Source organism: Durotheca rogersii (assembly GCF_024521655.1).
Source record: "Durotheca rogersii strain YMJ 92031201 chromosome Unknown GGS23scaffold_16, whole genome shotgun sequence".
Taxonomy (NCBI): Eukaryota; Fungi; Ascomycota; class Sordariomycetes; order Xylariales; family Xylariaceae; genus Durotheca; species Durotheca rogersii.
The window spans coordinates 285,206-312,360 of NW_026251247.1; the positions used below are offsets into that span (position 1 = coordinate 285,206).

At 59.5% G+C, this 27,155-nt stretch overlaps 9 protein-coding genes across 9 annotated transcripts; 4 read left to right on the forward strand and 5 right to left on the reverse strand.

Annotated features, from left to right (window-relative positions):
• The first annotated feature begins 335 nt into the window (after window positions 1-335).
• GGS23DRAFT_130078 (Dihydroneopterin aldolase-domain-containing protein) lies at window positions 336-2,086 on the forward strand. The gene is made up of 3 exons (XM_051511157.1): window positions 336-1,311; window positions 1,422-1,830; window positions 1,904-2,086. Exons 1-2 carry the CDS (start codon window positions 496-498, stop codon window positions 1,662-1,664), a joined length of 1,059 nt encoding a protein of 352 aa, XP_051370466.1. The 5' UTR covers window positions 336-495; the 3' UTR covers window positions 1,665-1,830; window positions 1,904-2,086.
• Window positions 2,087-3,053: 967 nt separating this feature from the next.
• Window positions 3,054-4,326, reverse strand: GGS23DRAFT_130025 (uncharacterized protein). The gene is made up of 2 exons (XM_051511156.1): window positions 3,544-4,326; window positions 3,054-3,403 (listed from the first exon to the last, which is right to left on the reverse strand). Exons 1-2 carry the CDS (start codon window positions 4,222-4,224, stop codon window positions 3,260-3,262), a joined length of 825 nt encoding a protein of 274 aa, XP_051370467.1. The 5' UTR covers window positions 4,225-4,326; the 3' UTR covers window positions 3,054-3,259.
• Window positions 4,327-7,845: 3,519 nt separating this feature from the next.
• On the forward strand, window positions 7,846-10,288 carry GGS23DRAFT_574808 (UTP-glucose-1-phosphate uridylyltransferase). Its single transcript, XM_051516762.1, has 3 exons — window positions 7,846-8,539; window positions 8,603-8,679; window positions 8,729-10,288. The coding sequence occupies exons 1-3, from the start codon at window positions 8,414-8,416 to the stop codon at window positions 10,017-10,019; spliced, it is 1,494 nt and encodes a 497-aa protein (XP_051370468.1). The 5' UTR covers window positions 7,846-8,413; the 3' UTR covers window positions 10,020-10,288.
• A 587-nt stretch (window positions 10,289-10,875) lies between these two features.
• On the reverse strand, window positions 10,876-12,827 carry GGS23DRAFT_130105 (PHD-finger domain-containing protein). The gene has a single exon (XM_051511158.1). It carries the CDS (start codon window positions 12,538-12,540, stop codon window positions 10,948-10,950), a length of 1,593 nt encoding a protein of 530 aa, XP_051370469.1. The 5' UTR covers window positions 12,541-12,827; the 3' UTR covers window positions 10,876-10,947.
• Window positions 12,828-14,364: 1,537 nt separating this feature from the next.
• On the forward strand, window positions 14,365-16,449 carry GGS23DRAFT_130351 (histone deacetylase phd1). Its single transcript, XM_051511161.1, has 2 exons — window positions 14,365-16,342; window positions 16,435-16,449. The coding sequence occupies exon 1, from the start codon at window positions 14,488-14,490 to the stop codon at window positions 15,985-15,987; it is 1,500 nt and encodes a 499-aa protein (XP_051370470.1). The 5' UTR covers window positions 14,365-14,487; the 3' UTR covers window positions 15,988-16,342; window positions 16,435-16,449.
• Window positions 16,450-16,653: 204 nt separating this feature from the next.
• GGS23DRAFT_130308 (Inosine/uridine-preferring nucleoside hydrolase) lies at window positions 16,654-18,723 on the reverse strand. The gene is made up of 3 exons (XM_051511160.1): window positions 18,448-18,723; window positions 17,352-18,112; window positions 16,654-17,224 (listed from the first exon to the last, which is right to left on the reverse strand). Exons 1-3 carry the CDS (start codon window positions 18,493-18,495, stop codon window positions 16,876-16,878), a joined length of 1,158 nt encoding a protein of 385 aa, XP_051370471.1. The 5' UTR covers window positions 18,496-18,723; the 3' UTR covers window positions 16,654-16,875.
• On the reverse strand, window positions 18,724-20,742 carry GGS23DRAFT_130307 (uncharacterized protein). The gene is made up of 2 exons (XM_051511159.1): window positions 20,456-20,742; window positions 18,724-20,402 (listed from the first exon to the last, which is right to left on the reverse strand). The coding sequence occupies exons 1-2, from the start codon at window positions 20,593-20,595 to the stop codon at window positions 18,953-18,955; spliced, it is 1,590 nt and encodes a 529-aa protein (XP_051370472.1). The 5' UTR covers window positions 20,596-20,742; the 3' UTR covers window positions 18,724-18,952.
• A 126-nt stretch (window positions 20,743-20,868) lies between these two features.
• GGS23DRAFT_611350 (impB/mucB/samB family protein) lies at window positions 20,869-24,943 on the forward strand. The gene has a single exon (XM_051520402.1). It carries the CDS (start codon window positions 21,200-21,202, stop codon window positions 24,830-24,832), a length of 3,633 nt encoding a protein of 1,210 aa, XP_051370473.1. The 5' UTR covers window positions 20,869-21,199; the 3' UTR covers window positions 24,833-24,943.
• Window positions 24,944-25,348: 405 nt separating this feature from the next.
• GGS23DRAFT_574822 (uncharacterized protein) lies at window positions 25,349-26,418 on the reverse strand. Its single transcript, XM_051516763.1, has 2 exons — window positions 26,304-26,418; window positions 25,349-26,063 (listed from the first exon to the last, which is right to left on the reverse strand). Coding segments are annotated over exons 1-2 (429 nt in total). The 5' UTR covers window positions 26,305-26,418; the 3' UTR covers window positions 25,349-25,635.
• Between the last annotated feature and the right edge of the window lie 737 nt (window positions 26,419-27,155).

Genomic DNA, 27,155 nt, shown 5'->3' on the forward strand with positions numbered 1-27,155 from the left:
AGCCTCCGACTGTGCGAGTGATCGCCAGCGGGTAAAGACCTTGATATGCTTAGGCTCCTGGGGATCGGCCATGTCGAAGAATATGACGCAGTGCAGCCCTAGAAACAGGTCTGTGGTAGAACTAGCGTGTTATGTGCGACGCTCCCCCCGAACTTCTCCCTAAAATAGGTCAGCTTACAGCCATCAATACCCCCCCAAACCCCCTGTAGCACCTTATAACCCACCCCCAAAAACCCCCTATACCTAGCTCCCCCCTAACCTCATTAGAACTCCGAGGGCGATTATCGAGATGGCTTGCTCTGTGACCCGCGCGTTTATTTATTGGCGGCCTGTTCCGCCTGTTCCGCTTACGTAGTTTCGTTTCAACGTCGCTGAACATCACCGCCATCGTAACTAACATCCCCCCTGTTACCTCCTAGTTCTACCTCCGTCTCTCTTAGGATACCACATACGTATAATCCTCACCGTCAGTCCCAGCAGGCAGACGCAGCAGACATGGCCCCCGTCCTCATACCACCCACGGCCGGCGACGGCGACGCCGACCCTCCAGCCCCGCTCGTCACCTCGTGGCGCGTGCGCGCCGAGGCCGGCGAGCCCCAGGCCACCGTTCGCGTGCGCAACCTGCAGGGCGCCTTCGCCGTCGGCCGCGACGCCTGGGGCCGCGCGGGCAGGCTTCAGCCCGTGCTGCTGTCCGCCGAGGTGTCGTTTGCCCAGTCCTTCTCCTCTCCCTCCTCTGCCTCTGCCTCCGCCGATACGGACGAGCTCGACGCCGGCACCGCCCACTACGGGACCCTGAGCAAGACGCTGCTCGGCGCTCTCGAGCTCTGGCGGCGCGGCGCGGACGACCCCCCCGGCGACGGCGCTGCCGCCGCGGCGCCGCGGACAGCCGACGTGCTCGAGCTCCTGTGGGCCCGCGTGACGGGCCGCGCCGTCGACGGGAGCCGCGTCGCCCTGCCCCCCGACCAGTTGCCGTTCCTCGACGCGGCGCGTCTGCGCGCGCTGTCGCTCACCGTTACCCTGCCTAAGGCCTCGCTGCTCGGCGCCGGCGTCAGCCTGACCGCTGCCGCGAGCTACCGGCACGGAGACGGCCGGGGGGCCGAGGGAGGAGCAGACGCCGCGAGAGGCGTCCATGGGAACCCCCTCGGCGCCTACGCCCGCACCCTCCGCATCGCCGGCCTCCGCGTGCCGACCCTCGTCGGCGTCAACCCCAACGAGCGCGGCGCCAAGCAGCTCCTCGTCGCCGACGTCGAGATCGACCGCTTCGACGCCGTGGACGATGTGCATAGTGAACTCGAGAGACTCGTTGTTGAGGTGAATATGCTCCCCTTCCCATTTGGCCGGTCTCTCTCGAACATTATTTTCCCCTAGACCGTAGCGTAGCAATAGGCAACTAACCGTCGACTCACTAACCCCCCGTCTAGACGATGGAGTCCTCCTCTTTCAGGACCCTCGAGGCTCTCGCGTCCCGCGTGGCGGAGCGCATCCTCTCCGACTTCCGGGTCGCCTCCCCCTCTACTACTGCCACTACTGCTGCTGCTGCTTCCAACTCCGTCGAGCCGCTCTCCGCGAGGCAGCGCGGCTGGCAGGTCAGGGTCGCTCTGGAGAAGCCGGTCGCGGTGCCCTTCGCGGAGTGCCCCGTCGTGGAGGTGACGATGGGACCGTGATGCCACGGTAGAGGCATATAGACGGAACATGCGTGTGTTGCGTAGGCACATGGGCATCGCGATAGGGACAGGGTCCAGTGCTGTAGGTACTACTCGTTTCTCACGGGTGCGATGGCTAAATAGGTACGAATGGCGGTACGGCCGGCCCATCGATACACACGTGAATGTAAGTACTCTCTCTGCCGACCTACACGCGCTTTTCATCTTCTATCCTCACATCTTAACCTTGGGACGCCTAGGTCGGCTTAAGGAACCCCTTCAGCAACGTCGGCGACGGTGCCATTTGCCGTGACCACCGGCTCCCCGCCTTGGGGCATAATTAGCCGCCGGGACGCAGAGGCCACCGGCCGGTAGCCCTTCAACCCAGGAGAATACGAAGGCCGCTATTTTAGTGACTCGCGGTTATTACAGGTAGGTGAGCATAGTAGGGAGTTCGAGTCTCGTCACAGAACCATATAGGGCGAACTAGTTGATTACATCAATCAGAGCCAAGGTAGTTTCCCCCAGTGATGAACCTGCATCTAAGCGGGCCAAAGTGATTCTATGGTAGGAAGCTATCTATGTACTTTTTACGAAGCGGTGCCCACCACCCCGGGATGGGTGCATTCGAAACTCTGCGGTCCTGCTTAGAACGAGAAACCAACGTGCAACGCCCCGTAGCAGAGAACATAACTAGCCGCCCCGGCCCCCTAGTCCTCCCCCGGGTCAGCGCCTCTAGTATACGAGCAAGGCCTAGGTAGACCTTCCATCCGCTCAGTGGTAGTTTCCCCGATAGCTTCCTGAATACGGCCCTCGGCGAACTAGACGCTGCCCAGGCTCGCTCGCTTTCGGTTCCAGCTTTAAGAAGCGTACCTACGCATTGGCCCGAGGCTCGCCGAAGGGTAAGGCCAATCTGGCTGCTCGCGTCCTCTCCTAAGTCCGCGTAGGTTAGGCAAGATAGAGGGCATGGTTTCTAGGGGCAGTTGTAAAGAGGAGGGAAAGGGAGGGCGGGGGAGGGGCCAGGGGGGGATAGTGATCTAGATACACGCCAAACGGTGGGAGATAATATCCCGTCTGCCTAGCCCCGGCGGCTAGTAGCCTCTCGACGGCCCCTTTCGAGAGCGGGAGAGCGGCGCAGGGCAGACTATACGGGTGCGAGATAGCGGGGGTACGGGCCGCTGTGAGCTTCCACGCGGGCAACCGACGCTCCCCAACCACGACGACTTCTTCGTTGGGTATCCAGCCAGGCTGCCGTCCCGACGGGATCCCTCGTTTGCTAAGGGGCGGCCCGCCGGGACGTAGAGGGGCCGTGCCGCGCCCGCGGGGGCTCGATGGGCGGCAGAGGGTAGAGAGGGGGCAGACATTGTCCAGGCATACTTCTATTATTTCGCTATCATCACCTGACAGGATGCCGCCTGCATCCGCGCTCTGAACCGTCCTCCGCCCAGCACACTATCCAACCCAGGAAGCGATTGCTCGCTCGCATCGTGCGCGCCGACCCTATCTGCCACCGTCCATCGGTCTACCGCGCGGGCAGTAGCGTGCGTAGCAACCCGGGAGCGGGAGCGGGAGCGGGGATACGAAGAATGGGGAGGGCAAAGATGGATGCGAGAGGGCTACTCCAGGGCCCTCTCGCAGAGCGGCACGTCGCCGTGCGTGATCTCGTCGACGAACCGCGGGTCCGGGTCGTAGAGCATGACGTGGAAGTGCTCGATGGCGTGGACCGACTTCAGAGAGCGCCAGTTCTTGAACCAGATGACCTGCTCTCCCCGCCCCGCGGCGTCTTAGCGTGGCGTCGCGACGGCAAGGAGAATGCTTTTCTTCTTTTCCTCTTTTGCTTTTTCTTTTTTAAGAAAAAAGGGAAAATCGCAGACGAACACACAAGCGGAAACCCACTTACACGATCCGGCGGCACCCTGGACGTAAAGGTTCGCTGCACGTAGGCGTCGACCTCGGCGCGGGCGTCGTCGGTGAGGTCGCCGGTGGCGGGGTCCTCGGGGAGGGCGAACTTGGTCCAGACGACGAGGTGGACAATGCGGGGGTCGACGCCGTAGGGCCAGTCGTTGCGGAGGACGCGGACGTCGGGGTCGTCGGCGGCGGCGGGGGAGACGGGGGGGAACAGGGGGCGGCGCGGGGGGCGGGCGACGTCGGCGGCGGGCCAGCGCAGGCGGTGCGCCAGCACGAAGGCCAGCACGCTGCCGTGCTCGCGCCGCAGCGCCGCACCGTACGCCAGGTACCGCCGCAGGTCCGACGGCACGCGCCGGAACGCGTCCAGCCGGTTCTCCGCCGCCATCGCCCGCACCTCCCCCCACGTCGCCCGCCGGTACGCCGCGTCCGGAGTCCCGATGATCCCCCGGTCCTTCGCGCTCAGCTCCCGCAGGAACGCCGGGCACGTCGCCTCGCGCTCCGCCTCCGGCACGTTGACCTGCCAGTAGGGGAGAGCGGGTTCCTGCGGCGGCGGCGGTGGCGGCTCGTCGAGGCTGTCCATCTTTTCGTGCTCGCCGGGCGATGTGCTCGTTTCCGCGTTTTCGGCCATGTGGTGCCCCGGTAGGTGCCTAGGCGTCTCCAGGTAGGCGTGCATGCGCCAGGTGCATGTCCGCGTAGGATAGGACGGGCGGTGATCTCAAGTTCAGCCTGCCTCGGCGAGGAAATACTGCCAATATTAGCTCCAAGTGTGCCGTCAATAAAACACGCTGAATTCTCGTGAGCGCCGCTGGACCAATCACCCTGTTCCACGAGAGGCATACGAGAGCCGAAACTGGGAATGGGCTGAGCCTCCCCCCCCATGCGCTGCGCTGCCCACAGCACAGCTGAGAGGTCCGCGGTGAAGGCGTTGTTGTGTGTGTCAAAAATGAGCAGAGAGCTACCTGGCTACTTGGAACGAGTCAGGGGTCCATTGGCTGGCAGAGGACCGCTGTGGACAGTCGGCCATAAGTGCACACAGCTAGGTTACTTGGCATGGCTACCTAGTCTGTTACCCGCTCTGTTACCCGATCTGCCACGTAGACAGGTAGAATAAAACCCTCTCAGTGTACCACCAGTATCACTTGCAGCTAGATACTTGCCTGCACGCCGCTGTGGAACTATCGTATGCGACGTGTTGGAAAAAAAAAGAAATTAATCACGAAGATCGAGGGCGATGCACCCGGGGGCTGAAAGGGCCGTATCGGACTTCATGAGTCCAAGCATGTGCTCGTCACGTCCTGCTCGTTGGACGCTTGCGCCTCACCATGCGCAATTCCCTCGGCCTAATGTCGCCATCAAAGGTATCTACTAAGATGGGTAGGTAGGTAGAATAGAGAATAGGAGAGAGACGGTGAGGATGGGTCTAGGGTAGCAGTGCGACCCCCCCCTCCCCCACCCCCCCCCCCCAAAAAAAACATGATAACGACACAGGGCAGAGGCCATGTAACCGTTTGTGTTCGTGTCGTTCCCAGGCGTTGGCACCCTCTTCCCACACGACAGACTCAAGCTTTCCGGACAAGCCACCCTTCAGGTTAGCCCAGTGCGGCTCCCATCATAGTAGGGAGCGAACGGTGGTGAAGGTCGGGAAGTGTGTTGGGGTATGTGCGTAGTAGGTATGCTATGGTGTGTATTATGTGTCCGTATCTGTTTATACCTAGCAGCCAGATGATATTTGATAGATTGTAAGTGGTGATACCATCGGTTAGCCCCCTTTTCGCCTGCTCCCCCACGCGGTATTAACCTTCCGGCTGTCTATTTGCTACCGGCCCAGCGTGGCTGAGCTGAGCTGCTTGCTTCGATAACTCGTCGAGGAGGAGATTGAATGTGTAGGAGACTGCCTGTTTGTGTCCCCGATGGCAGAGACAACGAAAGAGAGAGAACGTAGAGACGTAGAGGTCCGATCCTGACCGGTGGGTGTGCGACACGATCAATCGGGGCCTGACTGGTTCCCGACAGCTTATCCACGACCCAACCAATTTGGGAGTGGATGGCTCCAGAACACCGTTCTCACGTCCTTCCCGCCAGACGGATAGGGAGTGCTGCAGTACGTAGCATGGCGGGTGAGCTATTTGCTCAGCGGTGGAGAAGGAGCGGCGCTAGTTGTCGTGAGAAACCCAACCTTGAGTCGACTATAGCCGGTCCAGCCTGGGTTCTCACTACACTCACCACCGCTCCCGATACGCGGATCGTTACCGACAAACGCACGCCTGCACGCCTGCGCGCCCATTACAGACATACCCGACGAAGCCGCTTGCCACTTGCCTTAGGGCTGGATTAATATGGCGTTATCGAGGAGAGGACGAGAAGGGCGTCGGTGGTGGCGATGTTGAGTGTCGACCAATGCGCGTGCTGCATGTGCTGGGAAATGTCACCCACCCTCGTTGTTCTGCGAACAAGTCCAGACTCGACCACGGATGGGAGAGCTCAGGCCGGCTCCTGTCCCACCCCCCTCAAGGGGCCGCTCAAACGGGTGGAGGGAGGATGTGGTCAACCTCTTTGCCGCACTCAGGTGCCTACCTACATATACGTAGAGAGCTGTGAAGGTAGCAGGTATCACCGTTTGGGTTGTGGCACCGGCCCAAACTACACGCGTCTTAGGCCGCGGACCTTTTTGCTGCTTGGTAGAGCAGGGTCTAGGCCGCGCCAACAGGGCGCCCAAAGGGTACTAGCCCGGCTTGGGTCGAGGGGACGGTTCGAAATATGATCCATCTACAAATGGAGCCGAGGGGGAGCTTCGCTGTCGGGTACAAGGGAGCATGTACACCGCAACTCGAATGTATCTTCGCTGGCATCGCCATCAAGGGGCCGTTACCGACAATTTCCTTGGAAGCGACCGCAAGGGCTGCCCAGCCTCCCGCGAGGGTCGAGAGTTGGGAGAGGAGGGGGAGAAAAAAAAAAGAATAAATAAGAAGACAAGACGGTGCTCTTGGGCCGATTTCCTCTAACTAGTGCTCCTGTCCTCTCCTCACAGAACATCCTGATGTTGGGTGGACTACTTGCAATTGGTTGTCAGGCATCGATAGGTATGTTGATGATCTTCTCCTTCTCGTCGAGGTAGTTTTTTTTCTCTTCCCTTCTCTTCTCTTTCGGGTCTCGTCCCCCGCTCCGGCTCTTTCATGTGATTGCTTATCCACCTCCTGCCAGCAGCGAGGAGGGGAAGCCACTCACGAGCGAGGGAGTGTCTCCCGAGTACGCACAGGCGAAGGAGATGCTAGCAAAGCTAGCAAAGCTGTCCATCGACATCGACCGGTGCCTATGTCCGCTGTTCCACGAGCGTCCTGTGTTAGGTGCTGCCACCGCAGCTGGCTCTCGCCCAAGGCGAGGCCGGAGCTCGTCAGGAAATGGCAGGGTAGCAGCGCTGCTCGTCACGTTGCGGGAAGTGGGATGATCTGCGAAGATGCTGGATGGGGAATGCTTAGAATGGGTTGGAATGCGGCCGGCGTCGAAGGCAGGGCAGGCGAGAAGAGAGGCGAGAGGCGAGAGGCGATCGGGCGAGGGGCTATTATTATTAGATCGGCCCGTTCTCCATTACGTCAACGGTGCCGTTGCGGTGCAGAGCAGCTAACTCGGCCCTGTTTTGTTACCAGGTCAGACACATCATAGAGAGAGCAGAGAGAACGCCCAATCGCGATAACGAGCCGAGCAACCCCTCCAGTTAGGTACCTACCTGCACGCCTTATAGGCACCTAAGGTAGCTGGCAGAGCTCCGTCGCCAACCAAATCTACCCCGCCATCCTCCCATTAGCCCATCCCGGCCGCTGTCCTCCCCCTCCTTCCCGGACCATCTACCTACCGTCGCCGTCCTAACCTTCCTGACGAGTCAAAAAGAAGAGGTTCTAACAAATCTTTATTTCCCCCTCCCTTCCTCCCCCTCTACCTGCCCGACCTCTCTCCAACTACAACCACATCTGCTCTCCAGCATCCTCATACTCATACTCATACTCATACTCATCCCCATCCCCATCCCCATCCCCATCCCCATCCTCGCCAGCCCCCTCCGCCCTCCCCCCTGGGATATAAGGCCCGCCGAAGCTCCCTCTTCTCCTCTCGCGCCGCACTCCTCGGTCGGACACCGTTCAAAGATTCCACGCCTGCCCTCGAAACGACACCGCACACTAGCTGCCTAGCCCAACTAGCCTGACACGATGGCCCAAGCAGTCAAGAGCGCGCTGCCTACTCACCTCAAGCCCACCGGGCCCGGTGGCAAGGAGGACGCAGATTTTGCCGGCAGACACCACGGCAAGACTCGGTCACACATGGTGAGTAGATATCTAGACAAACCCGCCCTCTTCTCTTCCTCGATTCCCTGTCAGGCTTGTCGCCTGGGCCTCTGTCATCTAGAAGCTGCCCGTATTCTCTACCCACCGAGCACTGCTCGCTCTGTCGCGAATCCTCCATTGGGCATTCGTCTACATGGATGTTTGTCGTTTTGCCCCGCTCCCACATCCGGCGGAGAGCGAGTTCAAGTGTCTGGCCTTGTGCGTCTGGCTTCAAATACTGCTACGACTGCAATAGGGCAAGTCTGCTCTAGTAACCTCCACGCCGGACACAAATTGCTCCCGTGCTCCTTTAGATGACGCGTCAATGCATTGGCCTAGATCACCGTCCTTGTCATCTCTCCGTCACGAAATCCTCCTTACTCTGCCAGGGGATTTCTAGGTCTCCGAAGGGGATTTGGGAGACCTTCCTAACCCTTTATTCGCCCCCCCGAGCCCGAACCCGATACCCTCAATTTGGTGCAGACATGAACTCTATCCTGATCCCCCTGATACTCTCGTGATAATTTGGCCAGAAATCTAGCAGCGATGACATATTATCTGACTGACGCGTTTAAGGCTTTCGAAAATGCGTCCACCAGCGTTGCTGCCGCCCAGATGCGCAACGCCTTGACCGAGCTTGCGGAAACTGTCAAGGACGAAGAACAGAAGAAGGTACGTTGTCCGTACCTTTGGGTCGCCGACTTCGAATGCAGAGAGCTAATGGGTGCCTTGCAGTTGTTCGACACAGAAATGGACAACTTCTTTGCTCTCTTCCGTCGCTACCTAAATGACAAAGCCAAGAGCAATGCTGTGTACGTGGTATCGAACTCGCTGGAAGGACGCTGCTAATACTGGGAATAGCGATTGGGACCGCATCGCCCCCCCGGCGCAGGGTCAAGTTGTCGACTATGAGGATCTGGCTAACAGCGAATCCGTGGGATTCCTCAACAAGCTCGCCGTCCTGAAGCTGAACGGTGGCCTGGGTACGTCCATGGGATGCGTAGGTCCCAAGTCGGTTATCGAAGTTCGCGATGGCATGTCTTTCCTAGACATGTCCGTACGACAAGTCGAATACTTGAACCGAACATACAACACCAACGTTCCCTTTATCCTGATGAATTCGTTCAATACACACGATGACACCGCTGCCATCATCAAGAAATACGAAGGACACAACGTCGACATCCTCACCTTCAACCAGTCGCGTTACCCTCGTATCTACAAGGACTCCCTCTTACCCGTGCCGAAGACGTTCGACTCGGCCATTAATGAATGGTATCCCCCGGGACACGGTGACGTATTCGAGTCCCTCTATAACTCCGGCCTCCTCGACAAGCTGATCGATCGCGGCATCGAGATAATCTTCTTGTCCAACGTGGATAACTTGGGTGCCGTCGTGGATCTGCGCATCCTACAGCACATGGTCGAGACGGGAGCCGAGTACCTCATGGAGTTGACCAACAAGACCAAGGCTGACGTAAAAGGTGGTACCATCATTGACTACGAGGGCTCGGTCCGCTTGCTCGAGATTGCTCAAGTACCGAAGGAGCACACGAATGAGTTCAAGTCGATAAAGAAGTTCAAGTACTTCAACACCAACAACATCTGGATGAGCACCAAGGCCGTCAAGCGTGTGGTGGAGAACAACGAGCTCGCGATGGAGATCATTCCCAACGGAAAGTCCATCCCCGGTGACAAGAAGGGCGAATCCGACATCTCCATCCTCCAGCTCGAGACCGCCGTCGGTGCTGCTATTCGTCACTTCAACAATGCCCATGGTGTCAACGTGCCCCGTCGACGATTCTTACCCGTCAAGACGTGCTCAGACCTGATGCTTGTCAAGTCGGACCTCTACACCATCAAGCACGGGCAATTGCAAATGAGCCCTAGCCGATTTGGTGGCGCGCCGCTCATCAAGCTCGGAAATGACTTCAAGAAGGTATCCGATTTCCAGAAGCGTATCCCGTCGATTCCGAAGATCATCGAGCTCGACCACCTCACCATCACGGGCAACGTCAACTTGCATCGCGGCGTGGAGCTTAAGGGAACCGTCATCATCGTGGCGACAGAGGGCTCTACAATCGACATTCCTCCCGGATCCATCCTGGAGAATGTCGTGGTGCAGGGAAGCTTACGTCTACTGGAGCATTAATTTTACGCGAAAAGGGGCGATGGTTGACGGTGATGCACTCAGAAGCTTTCCGAGTGTTTGTTGCTCGCCGTACTTATATTGATACGTAGACGTTTGCTTCAGTAAGTCTACAGGCCATGTTAGGAGGTATGGGTCTTTTTTAGAGGCAGATGGAAGGCGGAAGGAAACGGGCGCGTCAGGTAAAAGAGGACGTCGAGATGATAATGTTGCACAATAAAGAGACGCATGCATATGCAAGCAGTAATACATTTACGTGCCCACGTTGCGGAAAGCAGATGTGAAGTTCTATCTCTACCGCGATGTAACCTGGGTAGATTTCCCCGGATTAGGTGGTGTGGCCGGGCTTGATCACGCTCGCGTAGTACTGCATGCGCGGGTGGCATGTAGGTAAGTCGGGTCCTCGCTGTTCACTACTCCTAGGCGGGCTGACGACGTCGTCGCCTGTCCTGATGCGGGTATGCGCGTACATGTAGGTGCCCGAGGCAATCGATCCTTCTTCCTCTTCCTCCCCACGGGTAAGGGAGGTCCCCCTCCCTGTCTTAGAGGACCGACGAAGCAATGGCTTTCTGTTCTTTGCTCAAAAAAAGTACTAGGGTGGCTTTCTCACGAGGAGGTTCTGCCTGACTCTCGGAGGCGGGAAATAGACGGACGGACGGATAGATGGGTTAGGTGTAAGGATAATAGATATATTGACGCACAGCGTGCCCGGTGCCGGATCTACGTGGCTATCTACCTCATAAACCTGGCTCACTCGGCACCTGTGCGCGCCGAGTTGCGGATGTAGACGATGCGCGTTGGCTAGCTACCTAGCGGGACTACCTTAGCTAGACTGTGTAGGCGGGGTGGCTCTCTTGTCGATCCCTCCCTCCCGCCGCCCTTCTACCGCGACAAGACGACGACGACGGCCGCGTCCCGCCTGTGCCCACGCCTACTTGCCCTTCTTCTTCATCGCGTCGGTGCACGAGGGGCAGTACCACCGGCCCTCGGGCTCCGACTTGAGTCCGACGCAGGTCCAGTGGAACCACTCGAATGGGCAGGCCGGGTTGTCGCAGGCCACCATATCGCCGTACGATATATGCTGGCACAGGCAGTACTTCTTGCCCTCCTCGTCCTCCTCGTTCTCCTCGCCCTCGCCCTCGTCCTCCTCGTCCTCCTCCTCGTCTATCCCGTCCTCCTCGTTCTCTTCGTTGCCGCTGTCCTCCGACTTGCGTCGAGCCCCCGCGCCCGCCACCGCCGCCGCTGCTGCTGCCGCCGCCGCTCTGGGACCTGCGCCGGAGCCCTCGCCGCCACCGGTTCCGCCAGTCCCGCGGCGGTCCGCCATCGCCGTGTCGCCGTCCGCGTCGACCGCCCCCGCGCCCGACGGCGTGCCCGAGGCCGCTACGGCGGCTGCGGCTGCGGTGACCGACTGGGCGTGCAGCTGCGAGTGCGAGTGCTTGTGCCCGCGCCCCGGCACCGGGGTACCCGCGCTGCTGCTTGCGCGCGAGTGCTTGCCCCGCGACGAGCGCACTGACTCGGCCTCGGAGAGCTCGCTGTCGGCCGTCGACGCCGGCGACCCCTTCGACACGCCCGCGCGCTTAACGCGGGACAGCGTCGACTTGGGGCCCGGCGGCTTCTTGCGGCCGACGCCGGCGGCCGAGGGTGTAGTCTTGCGCCCGCCGGCGATAGCGCTGCTTGCCTTCGTCGTCACCCTGGGACCGGCGCTGCCCGCCCGCCCCGTGGCTCCCGGCGTTCCGGCCTTGGGAGTGCCCGGCCCCAGGGAGGAGTGGCGGGCGAGCCCGCTCGACGTCCCCGGCAGGCCACCTAGGCTAGAATTCACCCGCGGGCCCCTCTTAGGGGCGCCGCTGCCCGGTCCGGCCGAGGTCTCGCGTTGGTTGCGGCTGTTCAGGATGATGCTCGCGGCGGGGGAGGTGGGCGTCGAGCTCGAGGCGTGGGCCTGCGACTGGGTAGTTCGGATCTGGGGGATGGAGACCCTCGGGCCGACGGGGGTCGCGTTATTGGTGATGGGGTTGAGCGGGGTGTGGGACGTCGAGACGGTCAGGCGAAGGTTGCCGTCGCTGTTCGCGGCGCTGGGCCGGACGAGAGACGGTATCTCGTCGGGGTCGGTGAAGCCGGGCTCGCCGCGGTCGCTAAGCTGCTTGATCTGAAGGTCGAGATATCGCAGGTGCTTATCGTACAGGGCCTTCGATTTCTGGGCGAGGGCTATCTTCTCTTCGCTCAGCTTGTCGGCGCGCGCGTAGGTTTCGCGGATGGTGTCGCGCAGGGTCTGCTCGCGGGGGTTGTGGTGGTGGCTGCCGTGCTGACGAATGAAGCGCTGGATCTTGGTGTCGCACTCGTCGATGGTCTTGATGCATTCGGCGTAGGAGCGGTCCTTGTCGGCGATCTCATCCTGGATGAAGCGGATCTCTTCGGGCAGGTTGGCGGTGCGATGGATGAATTCCTCGAGGATGATGGCGGGATCTTGCGCCTCGACCGACGGCGCCATCTTCTTCACGAAGTCTATAGAGAGGTCGTCTCTAGGCATGGTTGTTAACCTGGCCCTCTAAGCGGAGGGCGCGCTCCAAGCGGGTCACGCAGTGGTTAGGAGAAGGTTGGTGGAGACGGCAGCACGCGGGCGTGGTTAAACTCGGGGGACGAAGGGGGAAAGCAGGAGGCAGGGAGTGTCGGTTAGCAGGAGTTGAGCAGTTGCTGTGGTGGTTGTGGTAAGGGTGATGGTGGCGGCGGAAGCGGCGGGAGTGCCGGCGTTGCTACTCTCTTCTTCTTCTTTTTTTTAACGGGTATTATCTTTCTTCTCCTTCTGTTCACGTGTCCTGATTATTTTCTTGGTCTTTTGGCTCTTTACCGCACGTCTCCTCCCTCCCCAAGGTCACCTTGTCCTTTCTGGGAAGTGATGGGAGGCGTGTGCAAGTGGAGAGAGGGCGACGATGTTACAATTTAAGAAGTACGCGCGGTAGCCAAGGGGCGGAGAGAGAACAACGGCGTGGTGAGGGAGCCGTCGGGGTGGCAGGCAAGAGGTGTGGAGGGCAATATGGGGGACTCGAGCTCTGGCTCACCTTCCTGACCATTCCCGACAACAATCACAGCTGGGATCCCCCACATCAGGAGGAGCAACGGAACCGGAGATGGGGGAGGGGAGGACGCAGGCCAGTACGGCGGATAGGTACCCGATGTAGGTGCGAGATAGGAATATAGGCACGTAGGAGGTGGGCGGGTAGCAAATACAGGCCGGCAGAGGGCTGGTCAGCAGGGTGTAGGGGCGTCGCCAGGAGCGGCGGCAAGCACGAGAATGGCTTCGAGGACGAGAGGTCGGGTGGAGAGAAGCGCGCGGAGGGCGGTAGAGGCGGCGAGGAATGGCGTCGAATCGCTATCGGGGCTGGACCCGTTATTTGTCAGCCAGCCCGGCGGGACGTGACATGTACATGCATATGTACCTGGGTACTTGTGCATCGATGCAACGCGCGATTGGCGAGTTGGGGGATTGGGAGCAGCTAACAGGTACCTACCTCTACCTAGGTAGGTACCTGGTAGGTAGGTACCTAAGGCAGTTACAAGGTATCTCGGCACCTTAGGTACCTAAGGCACCTTAACCTAATCTCCCTACTCATAGAGGTCGGTACCTGCACCATGTACAGAGGACCCCCGGATGTGCCCCATCTCTCTCCACCGGTGTAAGGCATATATGACTACGATGTATAGCATATATATACCGACGTAGAAGAGTATGTGTACAAGACGAACCCCTCTGCATCATCGCGTTCGGTGCAACTCTGTATACATAATGTATCTGGCTTGGCGCGGCGCGGTCCTGGTCCAGCCCCGATAGGGCGTAGCGGCGTCGGCAGTGGAGCCGCGGCTTCGACCTGTCTGGGTGGTGCATTGGCAGTGGGGACTTGGCTAAACCGCAGCCAGCTAGTGCGCGAAGTACCTCGAAGTTGCCTCTCCCGTCGCCTTCAACCCGAATTTCCGGCCAGTCTCACGGAATCTTCAATCTCGAGCCCAAGCCCAGGTACCTACATCTTCAAACCGACGACGACGACCTCGCTGTGGCCGAGACAAGGCGAGGACCCGTCTTCGGAGACGCCAACACTGTTGTTAACACGATATCCAACCTCACATCCCCCGTGACTCGCCTGCTGATCGCCGGTACCAGATCCTGCCAGTGCACAACCACAACCACCTATTCCTGGTGCGTCTCGCCAAACCGCTGCCTCTCTACCAGCCTAATTTCCGTGCCACTCCAGCCGCTGCAAGCGTTTTGGCCTTTTCGCGCCCCCCCGCAGCCATTCGGAATAAGAAAACCTTCGCCGTAGGTTCGTAGGACTTCAAAGCCTAGATACGTGACTACGCACTCCCTACACTGCATGCACACTGCCCTACTTGCCTGCTGGCCTCGTCCCGCCGTACACACGTCCTTGCTCTCCCCAGGGCGCTCCCGAGTTCTGTCACACGCCCATCCCCTGGTTGGTTCGCGATGGAGGAAGATCCGGCAAATCATTACTCGCTGCGGATCCCGAAACCAAACTATCTCCCTCACAAAGTTGCGGTGGATGAGCCGGTAGTAAAGAAGTTCTACAAGCCGCTGGATCGGCCGTCCGACCTGGAAAACGTCGCCTATCTGAACAAGATCAAGCGCTTCGCCCACGAACATGGCATCACGAGACCCAAGGGCTATACCGTCTCCTTCCACTACAACCCCGAGATGGAGAGGCACCATTTCGGCCAGACGCACCCCATGAAGCCTTGGCGCTTGACCCTCACCAAGAGCCTGGTCTCGGCCTACGGTATGAATTTCGCCATGGACAACTACACCGCCCGGGCCGCCACCTACGAGGAGCTTACGGCCTTCCACACCGACGACTACGTCGAATTCCTCGCCTCGGTCCAGCCTCAGCCGCTCCCCCTCGACGTCGACAACTCCCACCCGGATCTCAAATTCAATCTGGGCGGCAGCGACTGCCCGCTCTTCGAGGGACTGTACGATTACTGCTCCATGTCTGCCGGCGGTTCTCTGGATGCCGCGAGGAAACTGTGCGCGAAGCAGTCCGACATTGCCGTATCCTGGGGCGGAGGCCTTCACCACGCCAAGAAGTCGGAGGCGTCGGGATTCTGTTACATAAACGACATCGTCCTCGGCATCCTACAGCTGCTGCGCGTCCACCCCCGAGTGCTCTACATCGATATCGACGTGCATCACGGCGACGGCGTCGAGGAGGCTTTCTTCTCCACCGACCGGGTCATGACGGTCTCCTTCCACAAATATGACCCCCAAGTCTTCTTCCCCGGCACCGGCGGCTTGGAAGATAACGGCCCGCGGAGCGAGCACAATCCGGGAGCGCACCATGCCATCAACGTGCCGTTGAACGACGGGATCACGGACGAGCAGTACGAGTGGCTCTTCAAGAGCATCATCTCCAGGTGCATCGAGAAATTCCAGCCCGGTGCCATCGCCCTCCAATGCGGCGCCGACTCGCTCGCCGGGGACCGGCTGGGCAAGTTCAACCTCCTCGTCCAGGGCCACGCCTCGTGCGTGCAGTACTGCAAGAGCCTCAACATCCCCATGCTCATGTTCGGCGGCGGGGGCTACACGCCGCGGAACGTCGCGCGCGCCTGGGCGTACGAGACGTCGGTCGCCATCGGCCACAACAAGGACATCCCGACCGAGCTCCCGATCCACACGCCCTGGCGCGAGCGGTTCCGGCAGGACACGCTGCTGCCCACGCTGGAGCAGATCCTGGGCGAGCCCCGCCAGAACAAGAACTCGCAGAAGAAGCTGCTGGACATCATCGAGCACGTCACCGAGCAGCTGCGCTTCGTCGAGGCCGCGCCCAGCGTCCAGTTCTCCACCATCCCGCCCGACCTGGGCCCCATCCGGGACGAGGTCGAGGCGCGGATAAAGGAGGAGGTCGACGAGAAGGACGAGCTAGGGCGGAGGCTCCGAGAGGAGGCGATGGGCGAGCCTATGGAGCTGTAATAATGTCTATTGCCAGAGGAGGGACGCAGATACACTATACCCGTATGGTTTTTGGGAGGGATGTGCAGGAGACCCGGGCGCGGCGTGGCAAGACACGTCTCGGTGGACTGGCGAGGCGGAGAGGTGTGGCGAGGAGGTGTCGATTTGCACGGATACCCCGCGGCCGGCAAGCGTCTCGCGGCGCTGGCGCTCGCAACGATCCTATCTACCCTGTCCGAGGACCCCCCTCGTGCTGATGGAAACGAGGCGGTGTCGCGTCGATATCGAAACTCCCCCGAGGGGGCCATGTGTATAGAAACGTAAAAAGGGGGGGGGGAAACGTCGAACTAATGAAAGAAAAAAATTTTGAACACAAGTATGAATCATTTTTACCTCCGTACAACGAAGCGTGCGAACACGAAGACACGAGGAGTTTAGGGAGGGCTAACTGGAGAATTCGCCACATAGCCGAATGCCGTGGGGATAGTAACTAAGGGGAGGAAGACCTTGCGACGTAGATATACGCTGCGCTCACACACATACAGGAGAAATCTATCCGTCCTATACCGCGAACGCCTGAGACCAACTCGACGACGTAACTAGCAGGAGGGTGTTATGCGGGACACACACCGTAGTGCGGAATCGCTGCGTCGGCTTGACAAGCGACCGGGTGCTTATTCGGCCAGATTTGTCGTCGAAGGTCCAGCAAGGGATACGCTCTAGACGCACCCATGCGCCACCCAACCAGCCAGCCACCTGTCTACCCGGCGCCGCGCGCCCATCGCATGCCGGCGCGTGGAGGCGTGTCTGTCTAATCGGTCTGACCTCTGCTTCTCCGCGCGTTACCGCCATCATGTGCCCTCCCCGTTCTTCTCTCGCCCCCTCCCGTAGAGACGCGAGGACCGCCCTCTACTCCTTCGCAGCCGCCAGGGCGCCGGCGTTCGCCTCGTCGGCGCGCTGGCAGCACGCCTCGACCTCGCGCCAGAAGCGCGGGATGTCGAGGCCGCGGGGGATGCGGACGCCGGGGACGCCGGGGGGCAGGGGGCGGACGAGCGTGCGGCCGGTCTGGGCGCCGCGGTCGCGCGCGTCCTCGAGCGTGCCCTCCGTCACCACCTCGACGGCGAAGCGCTCGCGCGCGTCCGCCCGCGCCGCGTCGTCGTAGTCGTAGAACGGGATCTCGTGGTCCGTGCCGACCAGCACCGCCGCCACCGCCAGCGGGTCGTGCAGCGGCGGTCCTTCCGTGATGCCGAATACGTCGCTGCGAGAGAGCGAGAGAGAGAGCGGGGTTAGGCGGTTGGCTTGCTTACGGCGGGGAGGGAAGAGGGGAGAAAGGGAGAGCGGTGGGAGCGAAAGGGGGGAGGGGAGGGGAGGTGGAGATGACTTGCCGGTATGTGGTAGCAAAAAAATTCAACAACTCCACCAGCATCACCCTCAGATCCGACTTGCCTCTGCCCTCGCGCGGGTGGCCTTTGCCGCTCTCTCCGTCGTCCGGCGGCCCGTACAGTAGCAGGTCCTGGACGTCCTTGGTAGCGAGCACGAGATGCGTCAGGTCGAGGGGGACGAGCGTTGTCTTGGGGGCGAGCAGGGGGTCCTGCAGCACGGCGGCGGCGGCCTCGGGGTCGATGAGCACGTTGAACTCGGCCCAGGGGGTGTAGTTGCCGATGCGCGAGACGCCGTCGACGGTGCCCATGACGGCGTCGGTGAAGCCGCCGCCAACGCTGCCGCCCATCGCGCTGACGCCGGCGAGGTGCGCCCGCAGGTCCGGGTGCGCGGCGAACAGCGCGGCGACGTTGGTCAGCGCGCCCGTCGCGGCCACCCAGGCGGTGCCCGGCGCGCAGGACCGCAGGGCGGCGGCGGCGGCGTCGACGGCGCTCGCGTCGGTCGCGGCGGCCGACCGCGGCGCCGGCAGCAGCTCCGTCCCGTCGAGCCCCGACTCGCCGTGGATGTCGACGGCGTGCACGGGCTGCCGCAGCAGCGCCCTCGCCGCGCCCGGGTACACGGCGACGTCGCGGTCCTTGCCGATAGCGGCGAGGATCGACAGCGCGTTGCGCGTCGTCTGGTCGAGCGAGGCGTTGCCGTGCACCGTGCTGATGCCGAGCAACCGGATGCCCGGGTGGTAGGCGGCGAGCAGGATGGCGAAGACGTCCTGTGGTGCGTAGCGTGTTAGACGAGACGGGTAGGTAAGGTCTTGGGCGTCTTGCTAGGTGAGAGCCTCTGCCAGGTTTATACCCGGAAACGAACGCGTATGAGCCGTCTATGCTAGAGTGTGGGTTGCAGCAGAGCATAGCTGTATCCTCTTCCAGGTGTCTGTCGGGCTCGAGTCCGCCTGCGGAGCCGCCCAGTCCCCAACCCCGCGCTGCCGGCCCGCCGGCCAAGCCATGATAGCATGGCAACGGCTCCGGGTGGAAGCGTGTCGTCCACCATCTTGTTTTTCTAGATCGGTCGGACCATTCGGCAGCAAAGGATGAAATTCGAACTCACATCATGGCCCGGATCACAGTCCAGCCATAGCGGGACGGGCTCGGACATGTCGAAGAAGCTCTGACCTGAGGATCGCGCAGGCACGGCGATGGTATGGTACGTAGGGATCGCAGAGATATCTGTTCTATTACTGTAGATACTGTTCGTCTTGTTTTTCTCGATTTCTTGTTTCTTTCTGTATTCGTGGTTGTGTAGTTGCAAGTCGCAAGTTAAGGATGAGGTTGTTGTTTGGGGAGGAGAGCAGATAAATGCCTGTAACCAGGGAGTTTCGGGTACCTGTGGTGGTAGGCTGGCCGGGTACCTCCTAGTGTAACGATGGATGTATGTACATCTCTGTGGGACTTCGGGTGGGAAAATCAGGGAGAAATTGTACCTATATACGGGTCTATTCACACCGCACCCTCCCCCTATTTGACTACGATATAGGCAAATGGGGTATGACACTTCACGATGCAAAGGTCCCTCTTCTATTGCCTCTTACTCATAATTATTATTCAGTATTCTATCATTCGGCCGCCCGTCGCTTCTCCACCACGCGTAGAACATCCGCCACGTTGTTGACGTCTCCCTTTCTCTTCTTAGGGCCCCTCTTGCGCTTAGAGCCTCCTCCTCCTCCCCTCCCACGGTCGGTATCGCCGTCCTCACCTCCCCATTCCGATAGTTTGACCTTGCTCTCCTCAAAGTCCTCTTCATCTTCGAAGCGGCTAGTGCCAAACCCGAGGTCCATATCCTCCGCATCGCGGTCGTCGTTCTGCAGCATCTTCTTGAGGCGCTCTGCCTTGGCTTTAGCCGCCTCATCCTCCTCCTCCGTGAGTTTAGATATGGGGTTGAGAGACGCCGCTTTCTTGAGGGCAGCCTGTATTGCCGGGTCGGACATCGAGGGAGCTTTAAGTGATTCCGATGATACGAGCGCCGTCTTCGAGTCTTTGAAGTAGTTCCGTGGCTCTGCCGTAGTAGCTGGTCGAGGTGGAGGGGGCATGGCAACTTTGTCCTCCTTCGTAGCATCAGATGGTCCCACTTTCCGGGTGGAGTCTTCGTCGTCGTCGGACACCTCCTCATCTAGATCCGCAAGAGGGTCGTAGTCGTCGCCAACATCATCGAATATATTGACGTCCTCGTCTTCTGGCTCCGCTGCCTTTCTTCTGTAAGGTTCTGGGATTTCCATACCAAGGGGCTTGGCATCCTTATCCGGCATCATTAAATCCCTCTTCGCCTTCGCTGATGTCTCCTCCGCTGTCGGCTCTATCTTCCGCACTTTACGCTTCTCGTGGCCGTTCTCGTCTACAATGATTAACACCTCTCTACCCTTACCGTCTCGCTCAATCCTTGTTGTGGGGGCCTTCGCGCCAATCTTTTTGAACCTAGACCCTAAACCGGTATCCTCTTTAACTTTTGCGGCCTCTCTCGCTGCTTTCATCTCGGCTAGGATTTGATCTCTCGTTCGCTTCTTGGATGGATTCAGAGGCGCGGTCGAGAGCTGCCCCTTCTTCGCCGCTTTCTCTCTCGCGACCGCATCGACTTCTTTCTCCTCTAACCGGTCGAACTCGCCGTCGATGTCGTCTTCCGGCTCGGATATGTCCTCCTTCGACTTCCCACTCTCGTCGTAGACATCTTCGCCCTTTCGGATTCGCTCGAGCAGCTTGAAGTCCAGGCCCTTCACGAGGTGGGTACTTGACAAGTCGCCGCCGGCAATCTGGCTTTGAAGCCTATCGAAGGTCTCCCGATCGATCTCTTCTTTTTTGAGGGACTCCTCTAGTGCCTTTATCCTAGCGGCTCGTTCATCCTCTTCTTCTGAGACTCTGCTCTGCGCACGGTCCACGTAGCCCTCTGCTAGCTTACTGCCCTTCGGGGCGTAGGATTTGTACTTCTTAGACTGTGGTTGTTCCTTGTCTTCTCGATTCCGTTCGGCTAGTTGTCGCGCAAAATCGGATTGATGGAGACTGGTCACTGAGCGTCTGAATTAGTCAACAATATGTGCAGCATGAACTGGGGATAGAAATCGACATACGGTGTCATCGGAATGCTAGACCTCTGTCTAGATCCGAGCGACACTGCCCGGGAAGCGGCTGCGCTTGGAGAGCCATTGGTGTCGTTGGAGGGTTTGGGGGTGTTCGCAGCGACGAGGCGACGAAATTGCTCGTTATTCATCTTTGCGACCTCGCAGCGAACTTGTCGCGTTGACTTGACGATAGCGTCTTGTGTCAAGGTTATGCGATCTTGCCGGGGGTTGGAGTTGGGAAATAGTTGGATCGTTGTCGAAGCTTGCGGATTGCCTCAGGTACATTACCTAGTAACGTGTGGCTGGCGACTCGCATCAATAAAGAATATGTGGCTTAGGTGACATGTATATCTGCATATATCAGGTATATCAGGTACTTAGGTACCAGCTCCTTTAAGTGGCTGCGTCTGGTCACGGGATGACGTGAGGATGCTTCGCGTCTTATCAATAGAACCAACTCGCTCATCATCCCGAACGCGCCTTTTCCTCCTGCCCACCTGTATGTAGGCATCTGGAATAGGGACGGGACCGAGCCCTCGTATCGACATATTTGTTCGTGACAATACGCAGGTCTCCTTTTTGAGAATTTAGGGAATACGCAGATTATGGGTTCCTCGCCCCGCCCTAAAGCTGCGACGACGACGGCATCACTTCCAAGATGATCCCGCACCGACAGGTCGCTACGGGCAATCGAATAGATCTTTGAGAACTAGAGACGACCTTATTTCGGATTGAGCTCACGTCGAAGTCAACATGGCAAATCGTCTAGACACCAATTCGAATGCCGTGCGGAAACGCATAGAGAGCCATTCCTTTTCCGATGAGACCGGCGAAGAGTATGAGCCCAGCGCCTTTGGAGGCTTTGGCGACTACTTTCGTCGGAAGAAGATCAAATTGCAAAATCTTGACTCTGAACTGCGAGCTTCATCGACAGACAAACCCCAAATCTTCAAGGGCGTCGTCGCGCATATTATGGGCTATACGCAGCCACCCCTCCACGTCCTACACCGCGATCTGGTTCAGCATGGCGCAGGGTTTCTTCAATACTTGGACTCGAAGACCATGGCAACGCACATCATAGCGTCCAGCCTACCGCCGAAAAAGATGGTGGATTTCGGTAAATACAGAATCGTGAAGCCTGCATGGGTTGTAGATTCTATCCAAGCTGGGAAACTTCTTCCATGGTCGGAATATCGTGTGATAGAGGAGACGCCTAGACAGAAAACCTTGAGGCTAGACGGAAGCTCGATTTCTACTCAGAAAAATACGCAAAAGTCGCCTTTGGCAGGGTATCGAGAACAGACCCAGAGTAGTTTCTATACAAGCCAGTTCAAGAATGCCACGCCACCATTTGTCGAACGGAACCCTGCTCAAGATAACTCGCCTAGTCAGTCGAGGTGGTTCCTGCGGAACACCGATGCTATCGAGGCTGAAACTACAGAACAACCTCCTGCGCCTTCGTTGATATTCCGGGAGCCACGGGAGACCCCCGATATCCCCAACAAGTCAGACATGTCCTCAAAATCGACTATTGACCCCATAGAAGCCCCACTAGATAGGCCTATTGATCGATTACACCCCGAGGATGCGGATGAAATAGGGGAGGAAGCCCGGCCAGGGTCGTCTGTCGAACAGGGAAAACCGATGACGTCGGAGGAACACAACGCATTGCTCCTCCAGGACCCCAGGAACAGAAAAACCTCTACCGCGAACCCGGGCTTCATACAGCAGTACTACTCTGAGAGCAGGCTTCACCACTTATCGACATGGAAAGCCGAGCTGAAGTCGCGTATGCAAAAGCTTGCGGCCGAGAAGGGCAGCGAAAGGAAACCGACGAAGAGAAAACCGGGGGCGAGGCGGTATATAATGCACGTCGACTTCGATAGCTTTTTTTGCGCCGTCTCGCTAAAAAGCGCCCCAGAATTTGTCAAGAAGCCAGCCGTCGTCGCCCACGGCACCGGGACAGGGTCGGAAATTGCGAGTTGCAATTACCCGGCAAGGGAATTTGGTGTCAAAAATGGCATGTGGATGAAGAGAGCGAAGGAGTTATGTCCCGAACTCAAAGTGCTCCCGTACGATTTTCCAGCCTACGAGGAAGCCAGCAAATTATTCTATGAGAGCATCTTAGAAGTAGGCGGTGTCGTTCAGAGCGTCAGCATCGATGAAGCTCTTATCGACGTCACCTCGATCGTGCTCTCCGCAGCTGGATCGGACGGCTCCGGAGTCGAGGAAGGCAGTATATGGAGAGAGCAGGAGAAGGCGAACCAGATGGCGTCTTCATTGCGGGATCAGGTTAAGAAAAGGACGGGATGTGCCGTCTCCGTCGGAATCGGCGGCAATATTCTGTTAGCAAAAGTTGCCCTTCGGAAAGCCAAACCCGCTGGCCAGTACCAGATCAAACCGGAAGATGTATTGAGCTTTCTCGGAGAGCTGAAGGTCGATAGCCTTCCCGGAGTCGCGTACAGCATTGCTGGCAAGCTAGAAGAAATCGGAGTATCGTATGTAAACGACGTCCGTCAGACTTCCAAGGAGCGCCTAGTCACCCTTCTCGGCCCCAAGACGGGCGAGAAACTCTGGGAGTACGCGCGCGGCATCGACCGGGCAGAAGTCGGCGAACAACCGATACGCAAGTCCGTCTCGGCCGAAGTCAACTGGGGCATCCGGTTTATCAGCCAGGACGAAGCCGAGGAATTCGTGCTCAACCTATGCAAGGAGTTGGAGAAGCGCCTCCTCAACGAGCAGGTCAAGGGGTCCCAGCTTACGATGAAAATCATGCGACGTTCGGTCGACGCCCCCCTCGACCCGCCAAAGCACCTAGGCCATGGAAAATGCGACACCTTCAACAAGAGCGTCACGTTTGGCGTCGCGACCCACGACTTCCAAGTGCTGGGGAAGGAGGCTGTCTCGATCCTCCGTTCCTACAAGTTTAGCCCCGGCGACCTTCGCGGCCTAGGCGTACAGCTAACAAAACTAGAGCCGATCAAGGCCTCGCTATCCGGCGCCGAAGGAAGCCAAAAGAGGCTGAGCTTCGGCGCCTTTCGCACTCCTAACTCGGCACGTAAGTCGACTCTGGAGCCGATACAGAATGGCGATAGCTCCGACGCGACGAGCGCGAGGCACAGGAGGGGCGAGCTAGGCGACCCCATCACCGAGAGCCCGCTAACCCCGCGAAAACGCAAATCGGACGTATATCACCCGGCGTTTGCGATATCGCGGGCGAGTGAGGCGGATTCCAGAGCCAACACGCCCCTGAACATCAGCGGGACCCAGTTCATCATGCCGTCCAATCCGGACCTCGCCGTGGTCGCGGAGCTCCCTCCCGACATCCGGAGCCGACTCATGGCCCAGGGCAGCAAGGCCTCCTCCTCTCGCGGCGACGACTCGCCAGCGGCCAGATCGAGGGCGCAGAGCCCGTCCGCAAACGAGGAGGAGGAGATACCGCCCGAGGTCGACCCAGAGGTATTCAACGCCCTGCCCGAGGACGTCAAGGCGGAGGTCCTGGAGGCCTACAAACCGCGGGGGAACAAGACCACAACAGCACCGCCGCCGCCGCCGCCACCACCACCACCAAGCCCCCCAAAGCGCCGCATCCCCAGCCTATTCGCGCGCGCGCGCGAGCGCCCAACCTCAGGCGACGCGGGCGGCTCCAGGACGGTCCAGACGAGCCTGCTGCTCCCGACGAGGCAGCAACAACTACAGCTCCAAGCCGGCGGCGGCGGCGGCGGCGGAGATTTCTTCCCGGAGGAAGACTCGGAGATCGACCCGGCATTCCTCGCGGAGCTCCCGGAGGACGTCCGGCGCGAAGTGCTGCAGGACCAGCGCCGGCGCCGCGCGCGGAAGCGCCGCCGGCCGGGGGAGGCGGATGCCGCCGCCGCCGCCGCGTCGAACGGGCAGCAGCAGCAGCGGCGGCGGCTGCGCTTCGCGGTCGGCCCGCGGCCCGCGCTGGTCCCCTTCCCGCTCGCCTCCCCAGCCCCCGACGGGCCCCCTCCGACGTCGCTGCCCGCGGTCCGCGACGCGCTGAGCGCGTGGTTCCGCCGCCACCGCTCCGCCGGAGCGGCCCCCCGCGGCGGAGACGCCGACGCCCTCGCGCTGTACCTCGCGCGCGTCGTCCGCGACGAGCGCGACGTCGATAAGGCGGTCAAGCTGGTGCGGTGGCTCGAGTACCTCGTCGGCGACGACGACGACGACGACGACGGCCGCAGCTCCGATGCTAGTAGAATAGGAGGCGCGGGCGAGGACGAGGAGGGAGAGAGCGGAGGCGGGGTGAGAGGAGAAGGCAAAGCGAGGGCGGAAGAGAGCGAGGCCTGGGCCGACGTCCTAACCCGCCTCAAGCAGGCGGTCCAGGACGCGGTGCGGGAGAGGGGCCTGGGGCCCCTGAGTATGTAGCTGGGAGCGATGAGACCCATTCGCGATAGTTACGACGATAACGACGAAGGATACGATAGTGAAGATGGCGGGTACGTGGCGACGAATGAACAAGTAAAGATGCATTAAAGACCCGTCTCCATGTGTCCCCCTATTCATCCTGCCATCCATACACACCCATCACGACAGTTACACACCCGCAAATCAACTTACCCTCTCTACTTTCCTAGTCAGCACCTTTAGCCCCTCGCATGTCACTTGAAACAGCACTCTCAACAGCTCCGCTGGAATCCCGAGACGTTTTCTATCAATCTACACATCTAACGCTTCAGTCAACGATACGTGAGCAAGTAGCCCCAGCTAACCCGATAAAAACACCAACCCGCACGCACGCTCCGGCTGGGCAACCGCCAGTCCGCCCAGAAACCGCAGTCTCGACGATGACGCCTTCGTTATTCCTGTTCTTGTTTCTATCCTTATTCGTATCCATAGTCCACGACTCTCCATCCACCGTCCTCCTTTAGCATCGTGTCCCTCCCTCCCTCCCGTGAAACGTGTCCAGCCCCTCTCCGTCTGCGCGCGTGCACGTCTATCCCATTGTCAAACTCCCCTCCACAGCCCGTACGCCCAGAGAGAAAGGAGGGAAGAGAGAGGAAGAACACGCTGTAGCCGCCGGCGCCCCCGCGCCTCCGTCACGGTGGTGAAGGAGTACGTAGAGACAGAAAGAAAGACACTAACTCTTAGAAGGAAAAGGAAAGGGGAAGTGCTCCGTGAGGTGCATCCCCCCCTTTCGCCGCCCCCTCTTCCGTCTAGGTTCGCCTGACCTATAGACACCAGAAGAGGGTTATGAAGATAAGGTTCAGCAGGAGGAGGAAGGTGTTGATGCCCTGGAGGACGGCATCGGAGGAAAAGTCGGGGCCCTTGCCGCCTTGACTGCCTTTGCTGCCTTTGCCATCGCCGCTGTGGGTGCTATTCTTGGGGTCCGATGGCTCCTGCGGCGTGTTCTGGGTGAGGTTGTAGACCGAGAGCGCGAGCGGCCCGCCGCACGCGGTGCGGTTGTCGCCCTCGCACGGGTGCTGACACGCCGAGTCCGCCAGGCTGATGCTGCTGTGCGACAGCTCGTCCGAGCACCAGCACTCGTGCGACCACTCTACCCCCGCGTACCGGAACCCGCGGCTGCTCCCGTTGAGCCGCCGGGCCGTGTAGCAGAAGTTCAGGCACATCGGTACCGTCAAGGCGTTTCGTGCTATCACTGCCGTAAGGGGGAGGAGGGGCAGGTTAGCTTCCCGATGGCAGTTCACGGTGGTTAGGGACGGGACAGCGAAGAGGGGGGGATATGAGGTAGGTAGGTAAGGTGTATGGTGGACTGGAGTGGGTGGCCGGCCAGCCCTAGTAACAGCCCCCCTTCCACCAACCCCTACTTAGGGTGCCCTAGCAGCAGCTGTAGGCCGTATACGGGGGTTGAGAAGGATGATCAAGAACATGTACTCACTGTTGGCACCGTTGGCAAGCGTGTGGGAGAAATCCGGCGGATATGAAAAGGCCTCGGACCAGCACCCAGCATACTTGTAAAATGGGTCGTCGTTGGGGATTGTAGGGTGCTTTGTGTTCAGGCTTTCGGGATGAGTGCCGGTGGCTGTGCCGTTGCCGACGAAGGGGATGGTAGGAGTGCCGAGAAGGCCTCTAGGCGGCTCATGCCCACCATAGTGCCCGTCCCGCCGCGGCTGCGGGTGGCTGAGAGCAGCTGGGATCACAGCGATCAAGGCCAAGGCTACTTTACGAATAGAAGGTGTACTGCGCGCCATGGCTGCTGTAGTCTAGAGAGAACGCGTAATTAGCCAGGCTGTCCACGAAGCAAGATCACAGCTTTTCCGGGGTGGCGAGGCGAGGCAGTCCGTCATCTCTCGCTTACACAGTATTATGTGCCAAAGTAATCCGAGTAGGATTAGGAGGAGGACTGCAACGAACGTCAGTGACGTACCTTGGACCTCGGGAGTCTGCTGTCTCTGAGGTATGTTATGTGGGTGTTCCAGGGCCGATATTCTCTCCCTACGAGATCTTGTCTCTGCTCGGTCTAATCCGGGAGATGGATACAGGCGCAGAAGAGCAATACCGACGTCCTGGTATGAAATTCTCACGGCAAGACAAAACTCGGGGCCCAAAAATGTCGTGGTATGTGTAGTGGAAAACGATGAAAACAGTGTGGTTAATGGTTCACAATGCTTGATCTCGATGACAAGGAGGAGAAGAGGAGAAGATCTGATGGAATTTCCGCGGACCAGAAGGACAGAAATAGGCTGAGGGATAGACGCCTGGCTAGTTTCCTGAGAGCAGCAGCAACCGG

What these genes read in the sequence shown, in the direction of transcription:
- GGS23DRAFT_130105 (XM_051511158.1), bottom strand. Translation starts at nt 12,540, where the DNA reads ATGCCTAGAGACGACCTCTCTATAGACTTCGTGAAGAAGATGGCGCCG.
- GGS23DRAFT_130025 (XM_051511156.1), bottom strand. Translation starts at nt 4,224, where the DNA reads ATGCACGCCTACCTGGAGACGCCTAGGCACCTACCGGGGCACCACATG. An exon ending in CCAGGGTGCCGCCGGATCGT is followed by an intron (nt 3,404 to 3,543) that starts GTAAGTGGGTTT and finishes CGGGGAGAGCAG; the next exon opens with GTCATCTGGTTCAAGAACTG.
- GGS23DRAFT_130078 (XM_051511157.1), top strand. Translation starts at nt 496, where the DNA reads ATGGCCCCCGTCCTCATACCACCCACGGCCGGCGACGGCGACGCCGAC. An exon ending in TCGAGAGACTCGTTGTTGAG is followed by an intron (nt 1,312 to 1,421) that starts GTGAATATGCTC and finishes CCCCCCGTCTAG; the next exon opens with ACGATGGAGTCCTCCTCTTT.
- GGS23DRAFT_130307 (XM_051511159.1), bottom strand. Translation starts at nt 20,595, where the DNA reads ATGAATAACGAGCAATTTCGTCGCCTCGTCGCTGCGAACACCCCCAAA. An exon ending in TCTAGCATTCCGATGACACC is followed by an intron (nt 20,403 to 20,455) that starts GTATGTCGATTT and finishes TGACTAATTCAG; the next exon opens with ACGCTCAGTGACCAGTCTCC.
- GGS23DRAFT_574808 (XM_051516762.1), top strand. Translation starts at nt 8,414, where the DNA reads ATGACATATTATCTGACTGACGCGTTTAAGGCTTTCGAAAATGCGTCC. An exon ending in AGGACGAAGAACAGAAGAAG is followed by an intron (nt 8,540 to 8,602) that starts GTACGTTGTCCG and finishes GGTGCCTTGCAG; the next exon opens with TTGTTCGACACAGAAATGGA. An exon ending in AAAGCCAAGAGCAATGCTGT is followed by an intron (nt 8,680 to 8,728) that starts GTACGTGGTATC and finishes TACTGGGAATAG; the next exon opens with CGATTGGGACCGCATCGCCC.
- GGS23DRAFT_130351 (XM_051511161.1), top strand. Translation starts at nt 14,488, where the DNA reads ATGGAGGAAGATCCGGCAAATCATTACTCGCTGCGGATCCCGAAACCA.
- GGS23DRAFT_611350 (XM_051520402.1), top strand. Translation starts at nt 21,200, where the DNA reads ATGGCAAATCGTCTAGACACCAATTCGAATGCCGTGCGGAAACGCATA.
- GGS23DRAFT_130308 (XM_051511160.1), bottom strand. Translation starts at nt 18,495, where the DNA reads ATGTCCGAGCCCGTCCCGCTATGGCTGGACTGTGATCCGGGCCATGAT. An exon ending in ACTGTGATCCGGGCCATGAT is followed by an intron (nt 18,113 to 18,447) that starts GTGAGTTCGAAT and finishes TACGCACCACAG; the next exon opens with GACGTCTTCGCCATCCTGCT. An exon ending in TTTTTTGCTACCACATACCG is followed by an intron (nt 17,225 to 17,351) that starts GCAAGTCATCTC and finishes GCTCTCTCGCAG; the next exon opens with CGACGTATTCGGCATCACGG.